The sequence below is a fragment of the Armigeres subalbatus genome, chromosome 2 (genome assembly GCF_024139115.2).
Source record: "Armigeres subalbatus isolate Guangzhou_Male chromosome 2, GZ_Asu_2, whole genome shotgun sequence".
Classification (NCBI taxonomy): Eukaryota; Metazoa; Arthropoda; class Insecta; order Diptera; family Culicidae; genus Armigeres; species Armigeres subalbatus.
Window position 1 is genome coordinate 163484179 of NC_085140.1, and position 21886 is coordinate 163506064.

A 21886-nucleotide genomic window follows, 5' to 3' on the forward strand; every position below is an offset into this window, starting at 1 on the left:
CAGATGGCGGACGGTACGTGAGGAGGCGAATGAACCACGAATTGCATCAGCTGTTGAGAGAACCATCCATCGTTCACACCGCGAAAATCGGACGACTGCGGTAGGCCGGGCACGTAGCCAGATCGGATCGATGGATCGATCAGGTGGAAGATGACTTGCGGACCCTCCGTAGACTGCGTGGTTGGCGACGTGTAGCCATGGACCGAGCCGAATGGAGAAGACTCTTATATACCGCACAGGCCACTTCGGCCTTAGTCTGAATAAATCAGAACATGATACAGAATCAGATGAGCGCTGTGGAGCAAAATCGATTTTTTGAACCACGCTAGTACTTACTATCAAACCTCTTCTATTATTAATTAATTCACCTCTACAATTTTTGGTGATGCGTATGTATGTGTATATGTGTGTATATGTGTGTATGTGCGCAAAAAACATACTTACCTTTTAAGAACGTTTTCTAGTCCGATTCGCTTACAACAGGTTGTATTCAACGAGGAATTCTGCCTCATTGTTTCCTATTGAAAATTGGCTAGGTTGGACTATGAGCTCAAAAGTTAAGGCCAAAATACTTATTTTAAAACATATGTAGGATAATCACTTTTTGGCACTTATACTCATCCGATACGCTCGCAACAAGTTGTGTTTGCGGGAAATTTTAAACTGAGTATAAACAAATGCAAAAATTAGGATATATCCACCTATCATTGATATTTAAGACTTTTTTATATGCTTTACAACCCTTTTAAACGCACAAGGAAAGCATCACCACCGCTAGGTGGAATAGTTGGGGTTTTACTGAATACACAACTCAAAACACGAGAAAGACACTTAACTCGGAACTCAAAGAAAATACATAAACGGCAATGACAACCATCATTCAGATCTACAAATAATCTTTCAGAAATATTTCGGATATCCAAAACAACACAAAACCTTTTTTCAATTTTTATAATAATATTTCAATACCGTTTTCGAATTTTGCAATTTACATCCACAATCGTTACAGGATTTTTTCTCATAATATAATTTTCATTACATTATATTATTACAATATAATAATAATAATAAACAATTCTTAGCAACCTACTTCACGACTTCCATAGAGATTATCCTACCCATCGAAGTGGGCCCTAACACTCATTACTGTTCTTTTCATTTTTGTCAATTCGTTCAATCAATTTAGCATCGAAAGAAAACCTACGCTGTATCCAATTCTAGTTAATAAATTCTTTGTATTCAATCAAGATTATTGGTGTGCCAAACTTCAATTCAATTCCCCAACGCGTTGAATGTTTACTCGACCCTTTTGTCTTATTCGATTTCGCTGCAGAGCAGCGCATTTTTGCATATTCACAAATCATTTCTTTAAATATTTTAATACAATTATTTAACTTACTTATATCCTTGTATTGATTTTTTGTATCGTAAATGTGTTCTGTTTATGTACAAATTTGCTTTAGATGTCTTCATCGCTCTTTTGTTAAATTAATTACCAGCTAATCACAATCATCACCACTATCGTGTGTTTCTTCTAGCTTATTAGTACTTTCTTTTACAGAGCAAAATTTTGATCATTCGTTTTCACTCACTCAATTATTAGCACTCACAGAAAGAGTCTTCCTCGCGCACAATAGTAACAGGTCATCATCAACTCTGTCTAAATTCGAATGGTTCGCTGTCTTTTGATCATTTTCAATTGTTTTAGAGATTGGAGATAAACCATCCCTGGACGACACACTCATGCAAGCCAATTATGTTTATTTTGTATATTTACAGTGTTTTTTTACGCAATCGGTTAAAACTTGTTCTTCAGAAGTTGCTACTAGTTAAATGTTCTAAACTTGGGTCTCCACTGCTGGGCTGTTGCTTACTGTTTTGTTTGTGTGCTGTTGTCAGTTTTGATTTCTTGATAAAATGTTCGCTTCGCTTATTTCGTTAAAAGCTTCCTGTCGATACAATGGCAGCAAAATTAATGTATTGTAGTTAAATCAATTACAAGTGTCTAATACAAATGCCAACGGAATGCTAACGTACAAAATTGGAATGTTTCTAATCACCAGTCTGGTTCGCAAACAGGGAATGCTCAATTTGTTTTGCGGGGTCAGAACCAACCGTCTTTAGCCTGGTTTTAAGTAAATTCAAAAACGTCCGACACGTTCCTCAAGGAAAGATTTTCAATAACCTTGTCATAGTACATGCTCAGAAAAGGAAAACGATGAAACGAAACAGTTACATTACGATTAACACTTACAAATATTGCACAAAGCTGTCATTTCACTCAGCTTTCTTTCACTCTCGATCGCTTGACGTCCACGTCCGCACTCTCTCGATCCGAGTCAGGTTTGGGGATCGGCTCCGCCGTGTCGCTCACTACGATCACACTTTTGATTTCGTACGGATGTAAAGTGCTGCTGCTGCTGCTGTGATTAAAGGAACTGCCAATGTGTGCTTCGTGTGTGTGTGCGTGGGCGCGTATTTGCACTCATCCCATGCTCCCCGGGTCTCGGAATCGAGTCGCGAATCGAACTACGCGTCGATGGTTTTGGGTTTACTTTGCAAATTTTCACTACTTTAATACACTACTGTTAATCAGATCACGGTTCAGCTTTATTTTTTTGTGAATTTCGATTCGCTCCCTGTTGATTTGCTACGCTGTTCGATTTGTTACTTCTGTGCAGCGCCATTTGTTTTGAAAATTTTGTATCGCTTTCAAAAGTGTTTGATTTTTTTTGTAATTAAACTTTGCTCTATTATACACTAGGTATAGTTAAAATTATAATTTACATTCTCGTTTTGTTAAACGGCAGGCCACACCCTGTAATAGAAAATGAGAAGAAGAGAATATTTAATACGAGTTCTGATACATGATAAATTTGGGATATTAATATTAAGAAAAAAGAAGGAAGAAGAAATAAATAGAAGATCAATATTTTTATGATTTTTCAGTAGTTTGTTCGCAAGTTGACAAAAAAAAACAACGAAGTTTGAACTTTTTACTGACATTTTTCTAACATCTTTATAACAGCAATACACTGAATAAATGTATGATAGAATGCGCATTACACTTCATATACATTTTTATGTTCATTCGCACGAATTTCTATTTTTACTGGACAGTGGGAAGTGATTGAAACTGTATCAGTGCAGATTAACGTCACATCAGAGGTATTCTTCCACGAAAGTGTACAACAGTTTCGTGAATTTAATTCAATTAACAACTTAAACCTTTTACTTTCAGAAGTCACAACTAACATGTAGTACAACATGGAGAAACGTGGACATAAAGGTTGCACGAGAGCTCTAAGCCCAAATGCCTACAAATCGGTTGATTAGTGGAACAGAATTTTGGAATAGTTGAAATTACCTTTGATGTGACTCGAATCTGGGTATCCTAGAGGAGTAGTACTCATCAAACATCGCTTCCCTGTTCCTCTGGCTAAATGGATGATACAGATAAGTGAGGGATGAATTAGCCTTATGGAGATTTAGACGGAGTATTGATGTGAGATTGTTGACTTGCGATGAATGGAAACGATGATAAGTGAAAATGTTGAATGGGATGTTTGGAAAACATACTAAGCGTTGGCTTGAACTCTCCCAATTTAAAATGCCCATGTACACAACGTATATCAATGTTAAATGTGAATTATTTGTATTCGAGTGAAAATATTTTAAGGAAAAATTTGTGAACTAGCATGTTTTTGGGAGGCCTGTCGATACCCTCGTCACGGGATTCCAATTATTCTTCAATGATATGGAAATGCGTACATTTTCATGATAGAATTAGAGGCTGTCAGTTTTATTAGGATACAACAGGGCGTATTTTTTTATATAGAAAAGGATTATTTTAAGCAAGCAGATGGAAATTTTTGGATCAATATGAATCGAAACGACCTTCCTGCTGTCAAACTTTCATTTGTAATGGAGGGAAAGAGTATCAGCCTGGAAACTCTTCACTACAAAAAGAAGATAATTTGATTTGCTCATATACCGTCGCGTGCGGAAAGGGTTTCTATCAAGGAGTACTGACTCTAATTGTTTATTAAGACATTATTAAGAGTCCAGTTGAATAAGATTTCATTTGGCAGCTTCTATATTACTTCGAATATCTAATATAGTGGCCATAACTCATCAAAAAGGCAAAAATCTGAACAAAATCAAACGAAAGCTCATAAAACGTTTGACTTGAAATCGGATGAAACAACAATCTATTGCAAGTTTCACGTTCAAAAGTTTATAAAATAAATGCATCCAGCACAGGAGATTGTCGATATTGTCATATGAATGCCAAAAAAGTGTAGAGGGCTTCTTAATGTCCTCAAAAACGAAATATTCCGTAAATTCCGTCGGGAATGTTCCAGAGATTCCGTCGGAAATTCTCCAGGAATTCCAACGTGAATGTTCCAGGGATGTAGAAGCAAATCGTCGAAGGATTCCGAAGCAATCTGTCGAGGGATCCCGAAGCAAATCGTCAAGGGACTCCGAATTAATCCTCCAGGGATTCCGTAAAGAATCCTCCAGTGATTCCGAAGGGAATCCTCCAGGGATGTTGAAGCAAATCGTTGAGGGATTCCGAAGCAAATCATCGAAGGATTTCGAAGCAATTCGTCGAGGGATTCCGAAGCAAACCGTCGATGTATTCCGAAGCGAATCGACGAATGATTCCGAAGCAATTCGTCGGCGGATTTCGAGACAAATCGTCAGAAGGAAAGGAATTCCGAGGCAAATCTCCGAATGATTCTGAAACAACGACTCCCGATGAATTTCGGAGCAAATCAACGAGAGATTCTGATGCACATTCTGCATGGATTACGTAGGGTATCCCCCACAGATTCTCAAGGGTTCTCTCAACGATACCGAAAGGAATCCAGTGTGAATTCTTCTGGATTTCGGTTGGAATACTTCGATGATTCTGAAACGAATTCTTTAGAGATTACACTGAGAATTCTTCTCGGATCCTGATGGGAATTCCTCTCGGATTCTGATGAGAATCCTTCTCGAATGCTGACGGGAATTGTGGAGATGATTATTAGAGTGGCTCAAAAAACACTTTTTCAAATTTTTTGATGGGCCGCCCTCTTATTCGGTTCTATTTGATGCCCTGATGCTCTGGACAAAATTTCAGCCAAATCGGTCAACGTTTGGGCGGTGCTAAACTCGTTGGAAGTTTATATGGAAAAATGTATGCAGAAATATCCAAAAACAGTGATTTGCAGTTGGACGACACAATTTACGATCAAGAACCATGATACTTATTCAGTTCTTGTAGAATTAAATACAGAATGTTATGCTGAAAACCGCAAGAAGATTAGAGTTTTTTAGGCAAAGATATTAGCATTTAACTGGAGTGTTGTAGGGGTGAATTTATTTCTTTTCAAAGGTAAAAGAAACGAAATTTGCTCAAATCCCACTTCAGAGAAATGCTAATAACTTAGCCGGGCAAACTCTAATCTTCTCGCGGTTTTCTGCATAGCATTCTGTATTAAATTCTTCAAGATCTGAGTGAGTATCATAGTTCTTCATCGTAAGTTGTGCCGTCCAACTGCAATTCACTGTTTTGGGATGTTTCTGCATACATTTTGGCATATAAACTTCCAACGAGTTTAGCACAGCGCAAACGTTGACCAATTTTGCTGAAATTTTATCCAGAGCATCACGGCATCAAATAGAATTGAATAAGAGGGCGGTCCATAAAAAAATGATTTTTTTTCCCATACTAATTCGAGCCACCCTAATGATCATGCTGCTAGGCAAGCGGAAGTCTGCTGATAAACTATCATGCCAGTCCGTGATCGTTGATCACATATCTTTGACCGATGGCGAAGTACCACGATTGCTTTGTTTGATATTTTGGTAGCTCTCCGTTGCTGTACATATTAAGCTTACTTTGATGCTTCCAAATCAATTAGATACATTGCCTTTTCATAATTAACACCAAGTGCAATTTCACTACCATACAGGAATCTTTCTCAGAAATTAGAGACAAGCTTACTGCCTATGATCGCATAATAGTCCCAAATGATAAAACAGCAAATGGAGAAAATAATGACTCATATGCGGTCATTTTCCATCTGGGACAAACTGGCTTGATATTTTTTTCGACTTTTCCTGAACAAGCATTAACAAAACAATTATTCAACTCTTTTTTTTTTTTTTTTAGTGGAATGTTTTCACTGTCATAAGACGAGTTTAGTACAATTCCATTTAATTCTACCACATCGTATTACTTTTACATATACGTATTTCAACCTCAACTGTAAGGTCGTCTTCAGTGTCTCGTACTTCAAGTCGAGTCGAGTCAAGATGACACAGGTGGATGAGGAACAACTCGCCAAGCAGAAGGGTTTTGCGATGCACATGGAGACGTGGAAGAGCCATCAGGCAGAAAGCGTGAAAAAAGCGGGAGAGTTCAATAAAATAGTAGGGTAAAAGACCCAATAGTGGAGGAACTAAGCGCGTTCCAACACTAATTTCTCGATTACTTCTAATCTATATTTCATTTCCCTTACCTTGAGAGTGCATCCGGAAGTTCATTTTCTCTGTTTTATTCCAAACGTGCCATAATTGTATCGAAATCCTTTTTTGTTACCTAGAATCAATCCTCCAATTATTAGTGCAGTGTTCCAATAGTTGCGGTATTTTGTTATACGTGTTCCTATAGTTGCGAATCCCATAGGTTTCATATGGGATTCGCAACTATTGGTACACTACCGCAACTATTGGTGCAAGGGAGAGAAAAAAACAAGGTATTTCAAAGATACTTCACCAATTTAAATGGAATTCCAATGATATTTTTGTCCTATACTGTTATGACAGGTCAACTTATCGACCGGTATGTGGCGTTTAATTTGTGAACTTCCTGCAAATCGTACTACCGCAACTATAGGAACACCCACGACTATCGGAACTTTTACCCTACTAGCTCGTCTTATGATAAGGGACGAAAGTTGATTAGCCAAAGCCTACTAAGAAACTAACAATACTTGTCTAACTACTTAAGAGTCGGAAAACCATATAGAAAGTGTGCGGTGTGAGCAAGGGCCCGAAGGGCCTAGGTGAGAGATTCGACAAAATGGTAGCTAACTACTTTTGACGTTGTGTCTTAACATCTTCCGATGTGACGTGGAGAGTTGGGAATCTGGCCGCTGTTTATTAGCAGTTTAGAACATACGACAGTGGAGTATGGATCTTCTAACATGGAGTAAGGATCTTCCAAGCGGCTGCAGGATTGTACACCATGGCGACACGAAACAGTTCGGCTGCTTCTGCTGTATTCGATTCTGGATGTAGAACGCGACCTGCGAAATCTATTCGGAAAGCTGGGTGAACTGATCTACACGCTGCTGACCAAAGTGAGGATTAGTCTTGTACGCACTTAAAATAAATCGCAGATTTCTGTGAAAAATTCACCGAGATCTCAACGGCAGAACTCTTCGGTAATTTTTTTACAGATTTTCGGTTGAACAAAAGAAAAAATAGCGAAAAAATGGTGCAATAATCACCGAACAATTCTGCTGTTCACATTCCAGTGAATTGGAGAAAAATTCCCCGAAATGTGTGAAATAATTTAAAAAGGATCGGCCGGGGGAATTTATCTATTTTGGGATCACGACGAAGCAATTGTGTAGCGCGAAGCGTGAAAAAGTGTACTGTTCGTTTAGAATGTTTATGAATTCACGTTTTGGATGAGCTCAATGTTACGCAAATTGCAATGCTGTCAGTAAGGGATAAAGCGTGATCAGAGTGAGAAAACTAGAAGAGGACAGCCCTTTGATCGGCTGTGCAAATGGTAGACGTATGACTACGTAGATTCTAGTAGAACCCGTCACTCCCAAGAATGTACTCAACTCGATGTGTCACTTCCAAGAATGTACTCAAACAGATCCACTGGTCGAAAATATCATTTGGCCAAACGGATCATACGAACGTAAATGTAAATATGCTTAGCTTGGCTTGACTGACAGTACCCTTCGTAGGTGCTAGTAGTTACTGGCCGAAAAACTACAAATATGCACAGTTCACTATTTGAATAGTCTGCTTGCGAGTAGAGAGCTAGTCTTATTTTAGATGCTTTGGAGTTTCAAACTTCAAGATCAATAATGGTTTCGTCAACATCCTCATAGTCAATTTGGGATTAGTTTGACACTCATTGCTACAAGAGACCGATGAATTCCCTGCATCTCTGTGAGCACCACAAGAAAGGAATAGTTGGTTCTTTGGTAGGTAACCTATGCAACTTCGTAAGGGACTTAAAATTTATATCTGTGCAAAATTATTTTAAAAGCACAAATGCAAAAACCTTGTGTAAGCCCACTTCAACGCGTCACCCAATGTGTTTCGAATGATAGGCGATGATGCATAATCTGCATACTGAGAAGAATCGCTTTTCTCTAGATCGAACCGACGCGCGCTACAGAAGCACGATTTATCAAGCATTAAATTATTTTCTTTGTCCCGCAACAAGAAAAAAAACTAACACAATGCAGCCCGGTGACTTTTACAAACTGAGGAAAAGCGTGTATCTTTCGATCGAACCGATGAGCACTATGGTCACTACAATAATAAATGAGAAAAGTGTGAAGTGGTTATTGGTAATTGAGAACCGAGAAGTAAAAATTATGAAGTGAGAAATTAGAAGTGAGAAGACGTCTCCCTTCTCACATCTCTTTTATCACTTCTCATTTCTCACGTAAGGCACCTAACTTCACCTAACGTGAAGCAACTCACTTCTTACTTCTCACTACTTTTGGCTTATAGCTATGATATTCAAAGAGAGGTATACGACTCTTCCCACGTGATTCGAGCAATCTCACGTCACTCCACTCGTAGAAAAGCTCTCTTATTTCTCACATCTCATTTCTCTCATCTCAATTTTCACAGTACACGGTGAGAAATAAGGAATGAGAAGTAAGAAGTGAGCAGCCTCACCTCTCACTTTTCATTTCTCACTTCTCATTACACACTTCTCACTTTTCACAGTGTGAAGTGAGAAATAAAGGGTGAGAAATGAGAAGGTAAACGGCTCACCACTCTCTTCTAATTACTCTCAGTACAGAAAATGCAATGCATGAGCACCACGAATACACTAACTTTTTTTTTATTTTGTCGTGTAGTGATAATTGAGAGTTGAGAGTAAGTGAGAAATCACTCTCAATTCTCAATTATCACTGGACGACAAAATCAATTAAAATGTTACTGAATCCGGTCACATATAAGTTACCGTGATCTTTGTGCAATATGTGTGCTGCTTGGGTAGCTCTCGACCTCTAAAATCGATCTCTGTTTACTGGCGTTTTTCGTTTGATTGGGAAAGTTCCGAGATTATTTGGTCACAAAGTGGAAAGGGGATCATCGCTTTAACGGCGTTGAAGTCACTTGCATGTTTGCATGACTGCATGTTCCGATAAGTTAAAATACTAAGTTATTATTATATTTTCAATTATTACGATACCTTAATGTCTCCATGAGTGTTTTTCAGGGAAAAATGGGCCTCTTAGGGAAAACGATAGGTAGGGATTGTGAGAACTGTTCAGCAACATATAACCATTAAAGCATATGGAGACGCATGGTACATTTGTACATTCATCTTGTGACAAATATCTTTACGCAAATTTCATCTTATTCGTTTCATAAAATAAATGAACAAGTGTGCAAGCATTTGTATGGATATCATTGATCTTACGGTTTTTACATTCGGAATTGTTCGGACAAACCGTATTTCCGGCCATATGGCTCGTTAAACAAACTACATTTGTTGTCCTATTACACGTTCGGCCAAATTACATTTTCGGCCATATAACCTATTCTGCCTAAAAATATTTTCGGCTATATTACCCGTTCGCCTGAATAACCCATCCTGCCAAACGACATTGTAGGCCAAATGACCCTTTCTACCAAACGACAATCCCTGGCAAACGAAATTCACAGCCAAATGACATCTTCGGCCAAACGACATTTCCGACCAAATGCTCAGTTCGGGCGAATGACCATTCCGGACGTATTTTCATTTCGACCAAATAACATTTTCAATCATGTGGGGTTGGATGGTTCGGCCAAATGAATTACTGGCAGGTATTGAATCCTAAGGAGAAAGAACTAGTCTCTCACTTATCATTTCTGTATACATATACGATATGTAGCATACCGCGAGAGACTTTTATCGCAAGCTGTCATGATAGAGAACTGCCATGATAGAGGGCTGCCTATCCTATTCTGTTTTTTCGCACTGTATACAAGTTTGATAAATTTGTTATCATGGCTTGTTATGATTCCGAACAGTTTTTGCCTCTCTTTTATCGTTGTTTGTTATCTATTGTGAGCGATTTCTGCAAACCCTGATTACTGGCCAAACAAGTTTAGAACAAGTCAAGCTCTATCTGGAATAAGGGCGAATGTCGCAAGAGAGGATTCTCTTCATCGATTTCCCCACTTTTTAATAAAAGTGACAATCAGCGGATTTCTTTCTGGTTTATCACCTCAGCACGATAGAAAACAATGGGAACTTGCATTCTGAGGTGATAAACTAAGGTGATAAACTATTTAAAAGAGGGGAAGTCGACGAAGAGAATTCTCTCTTGTGACATTCGCCCTTTTACCAGATAGAGCTTGAAGTGTCCTTCGGCCAAATGAATGGCAGCCGAATGACTTTCGGCCAAATGGCCCTTCTTCCAAAAAGGAAACTCTGACAAGGACAGAAGACAGTGTAGAGGTGTTCTAATTAACTACATGCTTACAGTAGTATGGAAAAATACCAACTGTTAGCAACCTAAGCCATTTGTCAAATTGAAAGATAAAAATTTTGAGAATAGGTCGAAAGTGCAAAAGAGAGAAGAGTGTAAAATAACTTTCAACGGTAAACATCAATATATACAATGCTAATTATGTTTTTTTTCCTGCACATAGTAAGCACACTCAGTGACAGTCGAATGAATGAGTTGGTGAATAGTCCTCTGACTATGTCATTCTATGTTTTGAATAATCATGCGATATTTGTCAAAATTCGGACCAAAGTTGCCCCATGAAGATGAATATATTAAGCTCTGAAAGGCAGTCTCTTCTTGGTTCCTTTCTCTTTCGATTATTACAAAACTATACAAAAGTTTACTTCGGATTTCTTACCAGATATCTAAAGACAATAGCTTCTTCTAGCATGCTGAAGTTGAAATGTGTCAAAAAATGCAAAACTAGCCAATCTATTAGCGAAAGAGAGCGTGAACAAAGAGGGTCTCTCTTTTTTTCACATACGACTTATTCTCGAAGCAATTTAGAATCTCGTTCTAAACGTAATGTTACGCGTCGTTGAATTTTCAAAAATATTTGCTGGTAAAACACATGATCCAAAACATTAAGTACAAATTTGCTAATCGTGTGCCGTTTTAATTGGCAATGCAATAATGAGGAGTTTTTTTGCCAGTTGCACATTTCTTTCGATTCATAATTCTTGAAATATGACAAACGTGCTTAAATGTGTGTATGAACCATAAAAATCTGCATAAGTGGCATAATTTGTTGGATTACGCAAATTCTGTTAGGGCTGCTAACAATAGTCGCATACTGTCAGTGCCGTGATTTACCCTACATCAATTATTCCGAAATATGTAAAGTAGAACGAAGGCCAGACACGTACTACATAAGGGATTTCTCTGAGTTTTTCAAACCCCATCCCCCATCTTCGCACAGTTCGCAAAATTAAGATATCCTATACCTTGACTTCTGGGAGATGTGACAAAGAAACATCTGCACGCAAAAAAAGCGTTCGAGAATTCGTTATCTAAAAAGTTCACGGTGTATTTTTAGTCATGGTTTTGGGAGCAACAGTCACGTTTTCTGGAACGTCTTGAAAACGTGACTGGTGTTCCAGAATTCATGAATTAAATCACGGTGTATTTTGCTGATATACTAATTTGGGAAAGGTTTTTTGCGTTTGTCCGTTGGTGATAAGTTAATAATTACATTTTTTTAAATTTATTAAGCCAATGGCAATAGTTTGTAGAAGATTTAATGGTTTGGTGTGATAAAGGCTAATTTGATCGGGTTTTTGCTTATTTACGTTTCCTGCGTGCTTTTAAAAACCGCATGAAAAATACATTGACGAAAACAAACAACGATAAGATGCCCAAAAAAAGCCAAGTAAATCTCAAAATTCACAAAAAAAAAGTGGCGTAAAAAACATCACGTTAAAAGCAACTCAAGTGTGTTCACATTAGAATGGAGTAAATGGTCCACAATATGAAATTTTTAAATGTGTACTTAGCTAAGAATTTTCGGGATTTCTGATGTTTTAACATGTTTTCAATAGTCGTTAGCATCCATTTAGTACTCATAAAAAATAAAATGGGTGATAAAATCGAAAAAAAATATTTTCAATTTTTTAATTTATTTCCCAAATATGAAGCAGTTCATCCCTTGGGAAAGCAAAATATGTGAACGGAACCCATAATTTCTTTTCGCAAAGGCTTCTTGACAGGTACTCAAAAATGATTCATAATAAACCACAGGCGGTGAAAGTCATTTCATGAAAATCATGGTTGTTTGCGGTATTATTTACAAAAATAAAGGGAACGACCAAAAATTTCATTTTTTTTGGGTAACAAAATCGGGTCAAAAACGTCATAAAATTGGCGATAGACAAAATCGGGGAGTGACAACATCGGGTCGATACTGTATTTGGCAATTATAGAACTATTAACTATTAGTTGGGCCAACCCGATAGAAAAAAATATAACGAAAAGCAAATTAATTAATCGAAATTTAGTTCACTGTGAATTATCGTTGCAAAAACTAATGAATTTTTGTGTAATTACTTTATTTAAGTTAATCACTATACGTAATGTGGGAAAAAGACTAAACATTATTATATTCATGTAAATCTTGAAAACATTGTTTAGTTCTTATAAGTTTGATCTATTTTGATATACGTTGAAAATATAGCACGCTAATTTCATTTTACGTTTATTTTTACGTTAATAATAATGTTAGCTGTTTGCAATTCTGTTAAGTTCTGTTATTTGAAAAAAGAGTGTGACTCATGCATAAGAAGAAGATCTGAAGCCAATTCGACTCGCGTTCTCACCAATCGAACGAAACGTGATCCAATCTTTGAACACATTTCCCAGATCTAACAAGAACACGCGAGGCCCCACGTTTGGGTTAGCTTCGCAATTTTGCCAATGGCCGACATTCATTGTTCTCAATACGGACGACGTCATCGTCCGGTTGTTCTTCCGTTGTTGGAGGCAGCTCCCCCCGAAAGTGATTTTACATGTCTGCACGAAAAAGAGTCACACCCAAAAAGCGACCGCTTTTTTTTCGCTGAGTAATTAGCTACGCAACCAAAGCTCTCAGGAATTTTCGAAGTCACACACAGAACAGGAAAGAACTTGGGGCAAATAAGCAAAAAATAAAAAGAACAAACAACAAATTCGTCGGGAAATCACGAGAAAAAAAAGGCACAAAAAAGAAGATGACGATGATGAATCAAGCAACAGTGATACAGCGCGGAGAGGAAGCGCAACACAATCGAAAATAATAATAATAGCAACAACAACTACAAAAGCCTTCGGAGCTACCTACGTTAATAGTGATGAACTCGTTTCCGGCTGATACCAGTATTGAGGTACGTAGCCGCCCATCTGGGGTGCGTGGGTCGGCTGTGGAGGTGCGTGGTTGGTCTGCGGGGCCATCTGCGGTGGTTTGTGGTCGCCCCAGTGCGGCGGGGGTTTCTGCTCCCAGGGTGCTTGCGAGGGCGGACTGAGGCCTGGAATTCGATCGGCAGTAGGGTCAAAAACATAAACACTATTAGTGATCCGCTAGTTCTCTTCGGTTTGTGTACAGATTGACAAATTCGAGGGTCGTTGGCCCGGAATGACAAGTTTGGGATTGGGAACTTACCAGGTGACAATTCCGAGACCGGCGTACTCGACGGCGTTGGACTGTGTCCGGGAGGTAGGAAATGCGATGGCGAGCCACTACTAGAGCCACCACCGGGTGCTGAAACGGAATGAAGCGAAAAGAAGGATAACGTTATAAAAAATATAGAAACCACACGGCCGAAAGTTTGCCAGCAGCTGCGTTGGGTTTCGTTCGGCTACCCCAAGGAACTCTATCGAGAACCAACCTACAACAGTATCTGTCCGACGGCGGCGTCTGCAAACAAACGCCACTGCTCTGTAGCTGCTGCACGTGATCCGAACTGATTATTATTCCGGCGGCGCAACCCCCTAATTATATCCTAATTTATTTCTATTTCGGACAGTAGTAGTCCATCGATATTCATGCTTTCTACACATTTAGGGCTGCGTAGGAAGCGTTACAGGATGGACGAAGCTGGCGCCACCGGTACCGGTCTAAAGGCACGCTAGGGAATGATATTTGCCCGCTAATCCACTTTGAGATATTTTCTATCTTGCTTAAAACGAATTATTTTATCCCTTTGGGGCACAGAAAGCTCCTAAAAATTGTTTACTTTTAAACCTAGGTAGCAACTTCAGTTGAACGAATTCGATTCAAGACCAAATTTTCCATTGAAAGTAAGTAATATCGCCCTCTATCGTATTCATTCCTAACAGAAAGAACAATCCGAAAGGTAACAAAAGTAGAAACCCCAGTCGAAACAAACCCAACTGATAGCAAACGGTTCAAGGGTAGCCGTCCGACACGCCGCTCTTTGCTGCAGCACGATAATGGCGAGAACGCTAATCAATGAATGGCCGGATCTGTGACACTATCCGGGGGACAACGGCGCTTTGATGTTGCTTCGCTAGTATGCGTGCGATGGCGTCGTCGTCGACGGTCGCCCCATTCCATCGCCGCTTCACGCGACCGCCAAAGTACAGTGCAGTGCAGTGCCACAGCACCAGTAGTACAGGATGGGAGGACATGGAATAGGAGGAGACACTCACCTTGGTGCATGTTTTGATGCTGCGACGGACTGTGACCACCTTGGTTCGGCGCACCCAGTGGAAGTCCTCCCCCGATGCCCGGTGCCTGCGAGGCCTTCATCATTTTCTTGTACTTTGATCGTCGGTTCTGGAACCAAATCTTCACCTGCGATGGAAGGAGAAATGAAATGGATGCGGTGAGAAAGAGATCACTATATGTAGTAGAATTTGGTTGCGGGTTGCGACATCATCATCGGTGGGTTTGTTCGTTTTTTCCTGTGTGCAGAGGGAACAAGCGTGTGTGGTGCAACATATTTTGAATGACGACCGACGCAACCCGACAGCCCGTAGAGGTATACGAGGGAGATGTGCCGCTGTAAATAATCTTGTTTCGCAGTGTGACAGAGAAAGGGAATGGAGACGTCACGTTTGGTGTTGCGTACGACATAGTTGAAGTGACGCAGTTGATGGAATAATTTTGATTGGAGGTTAATAGATAATAAATTATTGTGAAGCGTAGCATTAATCGAATATTTCGCTTTTGCAGATACGACTAACAGTATTAATCGGAAAGTGGAATTAAGCATTGACTTAAAAACATTCTTCCAAAATGTTCTGATTATCCTAACAAAAGTTAATCCAATTTGATTCATCGGTTAACATGTGAAGAATTATCGAATTCGAATCAAGTGACCAAACAGAAAATGAGTAATTCTCAACGGAAGTAAAGTACTTCTTGTCAGTAGGATCCTGACCAATTACTAACTATTGAAACGCTAGTTTGACATATGGTTTGAGTAAGTCTTTGGTATTGCTTTCAGCTATATGGGGTTTCACTTAGCCAACGCTTAATGGAAATATGCTATTCTCAAAAAAAAAATACAATGCATTCGGATAACTGCACGGAGTGCACAGTCAAAGGCAAAGATATTTTTACTCTCTAGTATTTCGGTTTTCAGTTGCTTGATGTAACTGTAAATGTATCAGCATGTAGATTACGAGTAAGCACGCGCCGCTGATACTTTTTCAAAATTATATTTGGTGTAGAAAAAAAGTTAAGCATTCAATGATAAAAATGATGACGATTTGATGATTGTTAGTGCTTCCCGTGTCACCTTAAACAACTCTAATGATGGCAAAAGAATAGGGGAGGAGGTTCGGTTGTGGGCACCGATCGGTTATGGGCACCCCTATGTATCTTTTGACAGATAAGAGATGCTGTCATTCCGACAACCGTCATTTGTTTGCTATAATAGCATGATGTTTTGTGCTCAATATCAAACCGGATGGGCATCTCTACTTTGAACTAGAAACAAATAAATTTTTCGTACAAGAAAAACAACACGAAAGTTTTTTTTTGCCTTTTTCAAAGTGTCATAAATTAAAGGATTTAAAAAAGTGAGTTCTAATGCGTATTTACACAGTAAGTTTAATCTATTTTGAGGCCCAATGTCGATTGCCATCAAAATTTTAGCGCGAATTTTTTTTTCTTCTCGTTTCAAAAAGGCTACGAAATTCGGTTGTGGGCACCTTTATTGGTTCCGTTATGGGCACCCTCATTTTATTGATAAATCATTCAATATCGTTTTACTTGTCCCTTAACATATTTTTAATAACGTTTTAAGGCAGTTTTTATAATTAGTTTGACATAATTGTTCGAAATAATGAGTTTATTTAATATTTTTGTTCTTTGGATATGTCTAGTCATTATACACAAACTTTTTGGAACAAAGCGTTGACCGATTTGCTTGCAATAAGTTGGATTCTACGGGGAATGCTTTCCCATTGTTTCCTATTGAAAATTGGTCAGATCGGACTATGGTATCAAAATTTATGGCCAAAATATTATTTTTTTAAATGAACGAGAAAGGCACTATTGCCGCTAGGGTGATTAATCAGGATTTTTTTGACTGTGATGCATACCAATAAAACGTAAATCAATGAAAAATTAAAACCCATTTACCTAAAGTGCTATTTTAGACCTTTCTTATGTGATTTTTTCCAACATCCTCCTTAATGCACCGAGGGCGGCATCATCACTGCTAGGTGAATTGATTTGAGTTTTTTAGCGTCTCCTGGCTTTTAGAATGAATAAACTATTCCTTGTTTTTAAATCTGGGTGGTTTTATTCATGCTTCTTTATTTTTAGCTAAGTTTTCAAGGGTGCCCACAACCGAACCACGAAATGAAAATGTCCAAAAATGTCAAATTTTCTAAATTGTCAATATTTTTTTCTAAATCGATGAAATCATATTAATTTCTTTGCTACACCCAACCAGAGAATGCATGATTGTATGACAATCGTGCATGAATTCCATGCATAGATTGCATGAGGCTGAGGCCCATGCACAGATTGCATTAAGTCAATATAGCAAGCCATTGCATTAGGTATCTGGTCACGAGAAAAATGAACTAGGTTTGTGTTTGTGTCTACATAGAATCTGTTTTTAAACTTCCGTCGAGGAACGAATTCTTTACACATACTTCGCCGACCTTATTTGCTTACAAAAAAATTTGACCGAAAACGAGAATTGAACCTATGCCGTCCACCAAGCCTAGCGCTATCCGGCTGACGCGCTTGCCATCTGGGCTATACACTAGCTGAGAGAAGCAGTGATAGAAGACTATTATTCCTATTAATCCTCGTTCTATACTATGTGAATGAAGTAGAAGGGTAATAGAGATAGCAAAGGGCGATGAAAATGGAATTGGCTGTGCGTCCTTGTCCACCATCAAGTTGAACGGAGTCGGGAAGATTGTGTGAGTCGAAGCTATGTTGCTGTACACGATGCATATATTTGTTGCTGGAAGAGCTAAAGAGAGTCGTTTAGATGTGTTGGTCGAAACCAAATAAACCGATTTAATGTAATGAGTTGACGTAACAAGTATAACATTCTGTGAGTGGTTTGCATGCGAGATTTGATACAAAATGATTAATGCAAAGAATGTCACAACTTTTTGTTTTGCGTGTAGTAAGGTTATAAGCTTAGCTTTCGATTACTATGCAAATGTCGACATAAGATCAACCAGGTCCAAAATTATGGACCAAACACAAAAGGGTGCCCACAACCGAACGTCCTCCCCTATAAATCATTCTGAATCTGAAGGGCACCATAGCTTTTGGTTGTTGTAGACCAATACTATTCAATCATCAGCAGCATATATGCAGGAAACGATGAAAACGGCTACGTCACCACCATTGGAGCTCGCCAAGTATTTTAGGTGAACCGGCGTTCCAGCAGCGCCCAGATTGCAATCCGTTCATCGTTGTGCATCAGTGGTCCATGCCGTTAACGGAAGCTGGATGAAGAAGGTAGAAGTTGAGCCAACTATTGGCCTAAATGTATTTAACTGTCCGGATATCGACCACATCTAAATGAGTGGAACAAAAGTTGTTTTTAAATGAAATAGGAAAAGACGTTTTTATGATTTTTTTTTTAACTATTGAGAAATCGACTGTATATTTTTATTTCGATTTTAAGGACGGCTACGCAGTCTTGAATTATTGAAACAAGATGTATATTTATCCGACGTTTCGACACGGTACGGAACAAATACCGTATTTTTCCCCTGATGAAGACACCATCCCTGTGTCGAAACGTCGGATAAATATACATCTTGTTTCAATAATTCAAGACTGCGTAGCCGTCCTTAAAATCGAAATGATTTTTTTATTATCACTATTCAATAGCGTTTATTCTGGACAAACATCAAGATGCAAAACTTAAAGATTTGGTTGCAATCCTTTCTCTGAGTAAAATACCCTAGAAAATAACCACAATGTGCTAATAGATTTTCACAAAGATACTGTCTAAAGTAACTCATAGCATTACATACATAACCACTTATAGGTGTATTATCTTGGTGCGTCTTTTTCAACCGCTTTATGAATAGGATGAACAAACGCTAATGAAAGATCGAAAGAGGAAAGTACGCTAGGGAGCGCAAGACTGAAACTACTTTTGAAAATTCAGCTAGGGCCATATGATCAACAGTTAATTGGTAACATCAGTTTGGCTAATTGTCAAACGTGTTGGATTGAAATCCTTTGGAAGGATCGGACAATGTTGTGACGACATTATTATCAAGACTGGCGTCACAACATCATCGGAGGATTTCAATCCAGGACATTTGGCAAAAGAAAGGTGACTTATCAATTAACTGTTGATTATATGGCCCTAGCTGAATTTTTAAAAGTAGTCTTGCGCTCCCTTGTGTACTTTCCTTTTTCTCTTCCTGGAACTCCTAAAAGGATTTGTTTATTTTGATATTAGGATTTGCAAATACACTGATCGTTTGCTGATTGGGGGAAGACCTCACCCAGACCTCACTCATCATCGAACAAAAAAAAACTTTTATGCGCCAAAAAGTATCGATTTCGACGAACATGGAAACAAAACTTCAACGCGGTTTTGTCATCACAGTTTAGCGTTTGGCTGCTTATTAATTCGTTTCCGCCCCAATTGGTGTTCACTGTCGTGCAGTTTTGCTTTATGCGGAATAGAAGAAAATACCCAGTGCGCGATTGATCGTGTTTCTGATCGGAACGCAAGAATTTCGACAGTTTTATTCTGATTTGTGCGGCAGAAAACTATACACTTAATTTTTTTTGCCGGGATCTCAGCAATTTATTGAACTTTTACCGAGATTCGCACAGCCGAGCTCCAGCAAAAGTGTTTTTTGCCGCGATTTTGTCAAAATTGCTAAAAATCAGTAAATAAAAGCCATTTTTGCCGGGATATCAGTTTTTAAATTTGCTGGGCAAACGGCTGTGTGGATTTTGCCGAGCTGCAGAAATAAAACTGAGTGTGCAGAGCTGCAGAAATAAAATCAGTGCGCGATTGATCATGTTTCGGCTCGGTACATAGAAAGTTCGAGTGTTCTATTCTGTTTTGTGCGTCAGAAATGTAAATTCATCAGTACGCGATTGATCGTGTTTTTGCTCGGTATGCAATCCGGAATCGTTCTGTTTTATGCGGTCGAAGAATATCTCGTTAAAATTATTGTGTGTAAAAAAAAACTGGCACGAACGCACCACTTATCAAAGTGAATCCAGATCCATCGATGCCTACCTACTAACTAATATTCCTTCCTCTGGTTTTTGTGGAGATGTAGACGTCAACACCGTGGACGGATTTCGATTCAAAGGAACAAAATCCGTACCGCTAAATTTAAATTGAAGCAGACTGATTGACTGAACTACCGCTGTAAATAAATAAATGCGTAAAAGCGATGTCTTTGATTTGTATTCCACTTAGTTTACTTTATTAATCGCAATTTTCAATTAAAAAACACTTGATCCAATCATGTTCTACACGCTTAAAAAATGGCGTCAGAAACTTCCCGCTTGGTGGGTGACGATTTGTTTTCGATTTATGTTGTTTCAATTTCAAAGCCTTCTTTCCATCTCAACGGCCTAAAAGTTTACTGTCAAGTATATGAACAGGATAAGATAAATGATTTGTAAATAATTACATTGAATCCCCTTCAACTTATTGATATCTCTTGAGGTGAGCGGATTTCAGTACTGTACGGATTTAAGTCCCCCACGGTAGCAACCAAAGATATGTCGAAGCTAAGCCAAGCTGTCGAATTGGGGTTAAGGTTTGTTCACATATTACAAATTCGACTCACATTTTTTTGGGTACAAGCCTGGTGATCCATTAATCATACAGAGTTGAAAAAGTTTTTTAAAGCATGCTGCAAATGTGCGAGTACCGAGCTACATTTTCAGTTCGGTACACTGAATACATCGTCCGGTGTGTGGTCTTGGAATTGCGAGTTGGAGAGCAGTCGTACATTGTAACAGCCGACTTTGGTGCTCTTTCAGCCATGTTCTTAAAACAATAGTCGTGCAACATTTTATAACTTTTTCTTACAAGCCATTTTATTTATTTTTTAACTTTTTCTAACAGGCCACTGCACTGTTCTAAATTTTAAATTGGCAGTGTTAGAGCTGAATTAGTGTCAACATTTTCTTAATTTCGCTCTCATTTCTCACACTTTGTATTTAGAACAATGATGGAAAAGTTCTAGTACCTTCAAGCATTACATGTTGCATTGCATTGAGCAATTCGCACAAATTCGTAGGTGGTACAAGCCAAGACTATTGTATGAGAGTAGCATTATTTTCATTCGTTACCTCAGATATTGATTTGGGACTAATCACTATCTCTTAGATGGAAGCATTGCACTATCCAATAGTCGAGATCTGTCCTGGCCACGTCCTTGCGAATGCTGAGGAAGGGGAAGGATGATTAGTTGGACACCTACTTAAGAAAGATGCAGAGAGCTCTACGACCTCTCATAGGTGCCACGGGAGGTTTTGAGATTGTGTGGAAGATTATAACAGTAGGAATCGTTTTGGTAGAACGTGAAACACAGAAAGAACTAAGATAGAAATACAAAGTAGGAAAGGGACGAGCCTGGAATTGAACCCACGACCTCCTGCTTATAAGGCAGAAGCGGTAGCCACTAGACCACCGAGCCTAATGTTAATCATAAAATCTGAATTATTTACATATTACTTTTGAAAAAAAGTTATTAGCAAAACAGTAATAACAATCTCATGACATTTCTTATCACTGGACGATAATCAAAACGACGTTACGTATTCCGACTTTAACAGTTAAACCATTTTTAGTATCTCCGACTTGACTGTTCTGTTTTGTTTTGGGTATATTTGGTATCCTGCTATTACATAAGCGGTGCAAAAAAAAACTCTCCCAACGTTCAAATCGAAAAATATAGGACCTTCAACAAGCGGAACTTTAAGATGACTCAAGAAACGAATAAAAGCGAGAAATACTTCCAGACGTTCTGCGGTGACCAAAGTGGACAAAGAGGCCGAATAAAAATCTGGTGACAGAAGTTAATACTTTTATTTAGCTTAATACTTTTCTTGGAGGATGTATTAATTGAACTTTAAAAATAGAGACAATTCGATTTGATGAAATTTAAGTCAAAATAGCCTTTTGTTTAGCAAATTCTTGATCGAAACACCT

General features: G+C 38.6%; 1 protein-coding gene across 5 annotated transcripts in view; it reads right to left on the reverse strand.

Moving 5' to 3' along the window:
• Window positions 1–937: 937 nt before the first annotated feature.
• LOC134211105 (homeotic protein distal-less) overlaps window positions 938–21886 on the reverse strand; it is a 183239-nt gene continuing 162290 nt past the window's right edge. For 2 of the 5 annotated variants that reach the window (XM_062687723.1, XM_062687721.1), the window contains exons 4-8: window positions 14904–15048; window positions 13894–13992; window positions 13576–13783; window positions 3368–3439; window positions 938–2818 (exon numbers count right to left, since the gene is read on the reverse strand). In XM_062687723.1, the coding sequence (XP_062543707.1) occupies window positions 2800–2818; window positions 3368–3439; window positions 13576–13783; window positions 13894–13992; window positions 14904–15048 (543 nt within the window). In that variant the 3' untranslated portion in view covers window positions 938–2799. The remainder of the gene's footprint in view (window positions 2819–3367; window positions 3440–13575; window positions 13784–13893; window positions 13993–14903; window positions 15049–21886) is intronic. The other 3 variants (XM_062687724.1, XM_062687722.1, XM_062687725.1) reach the window with 3 other exon arrangements.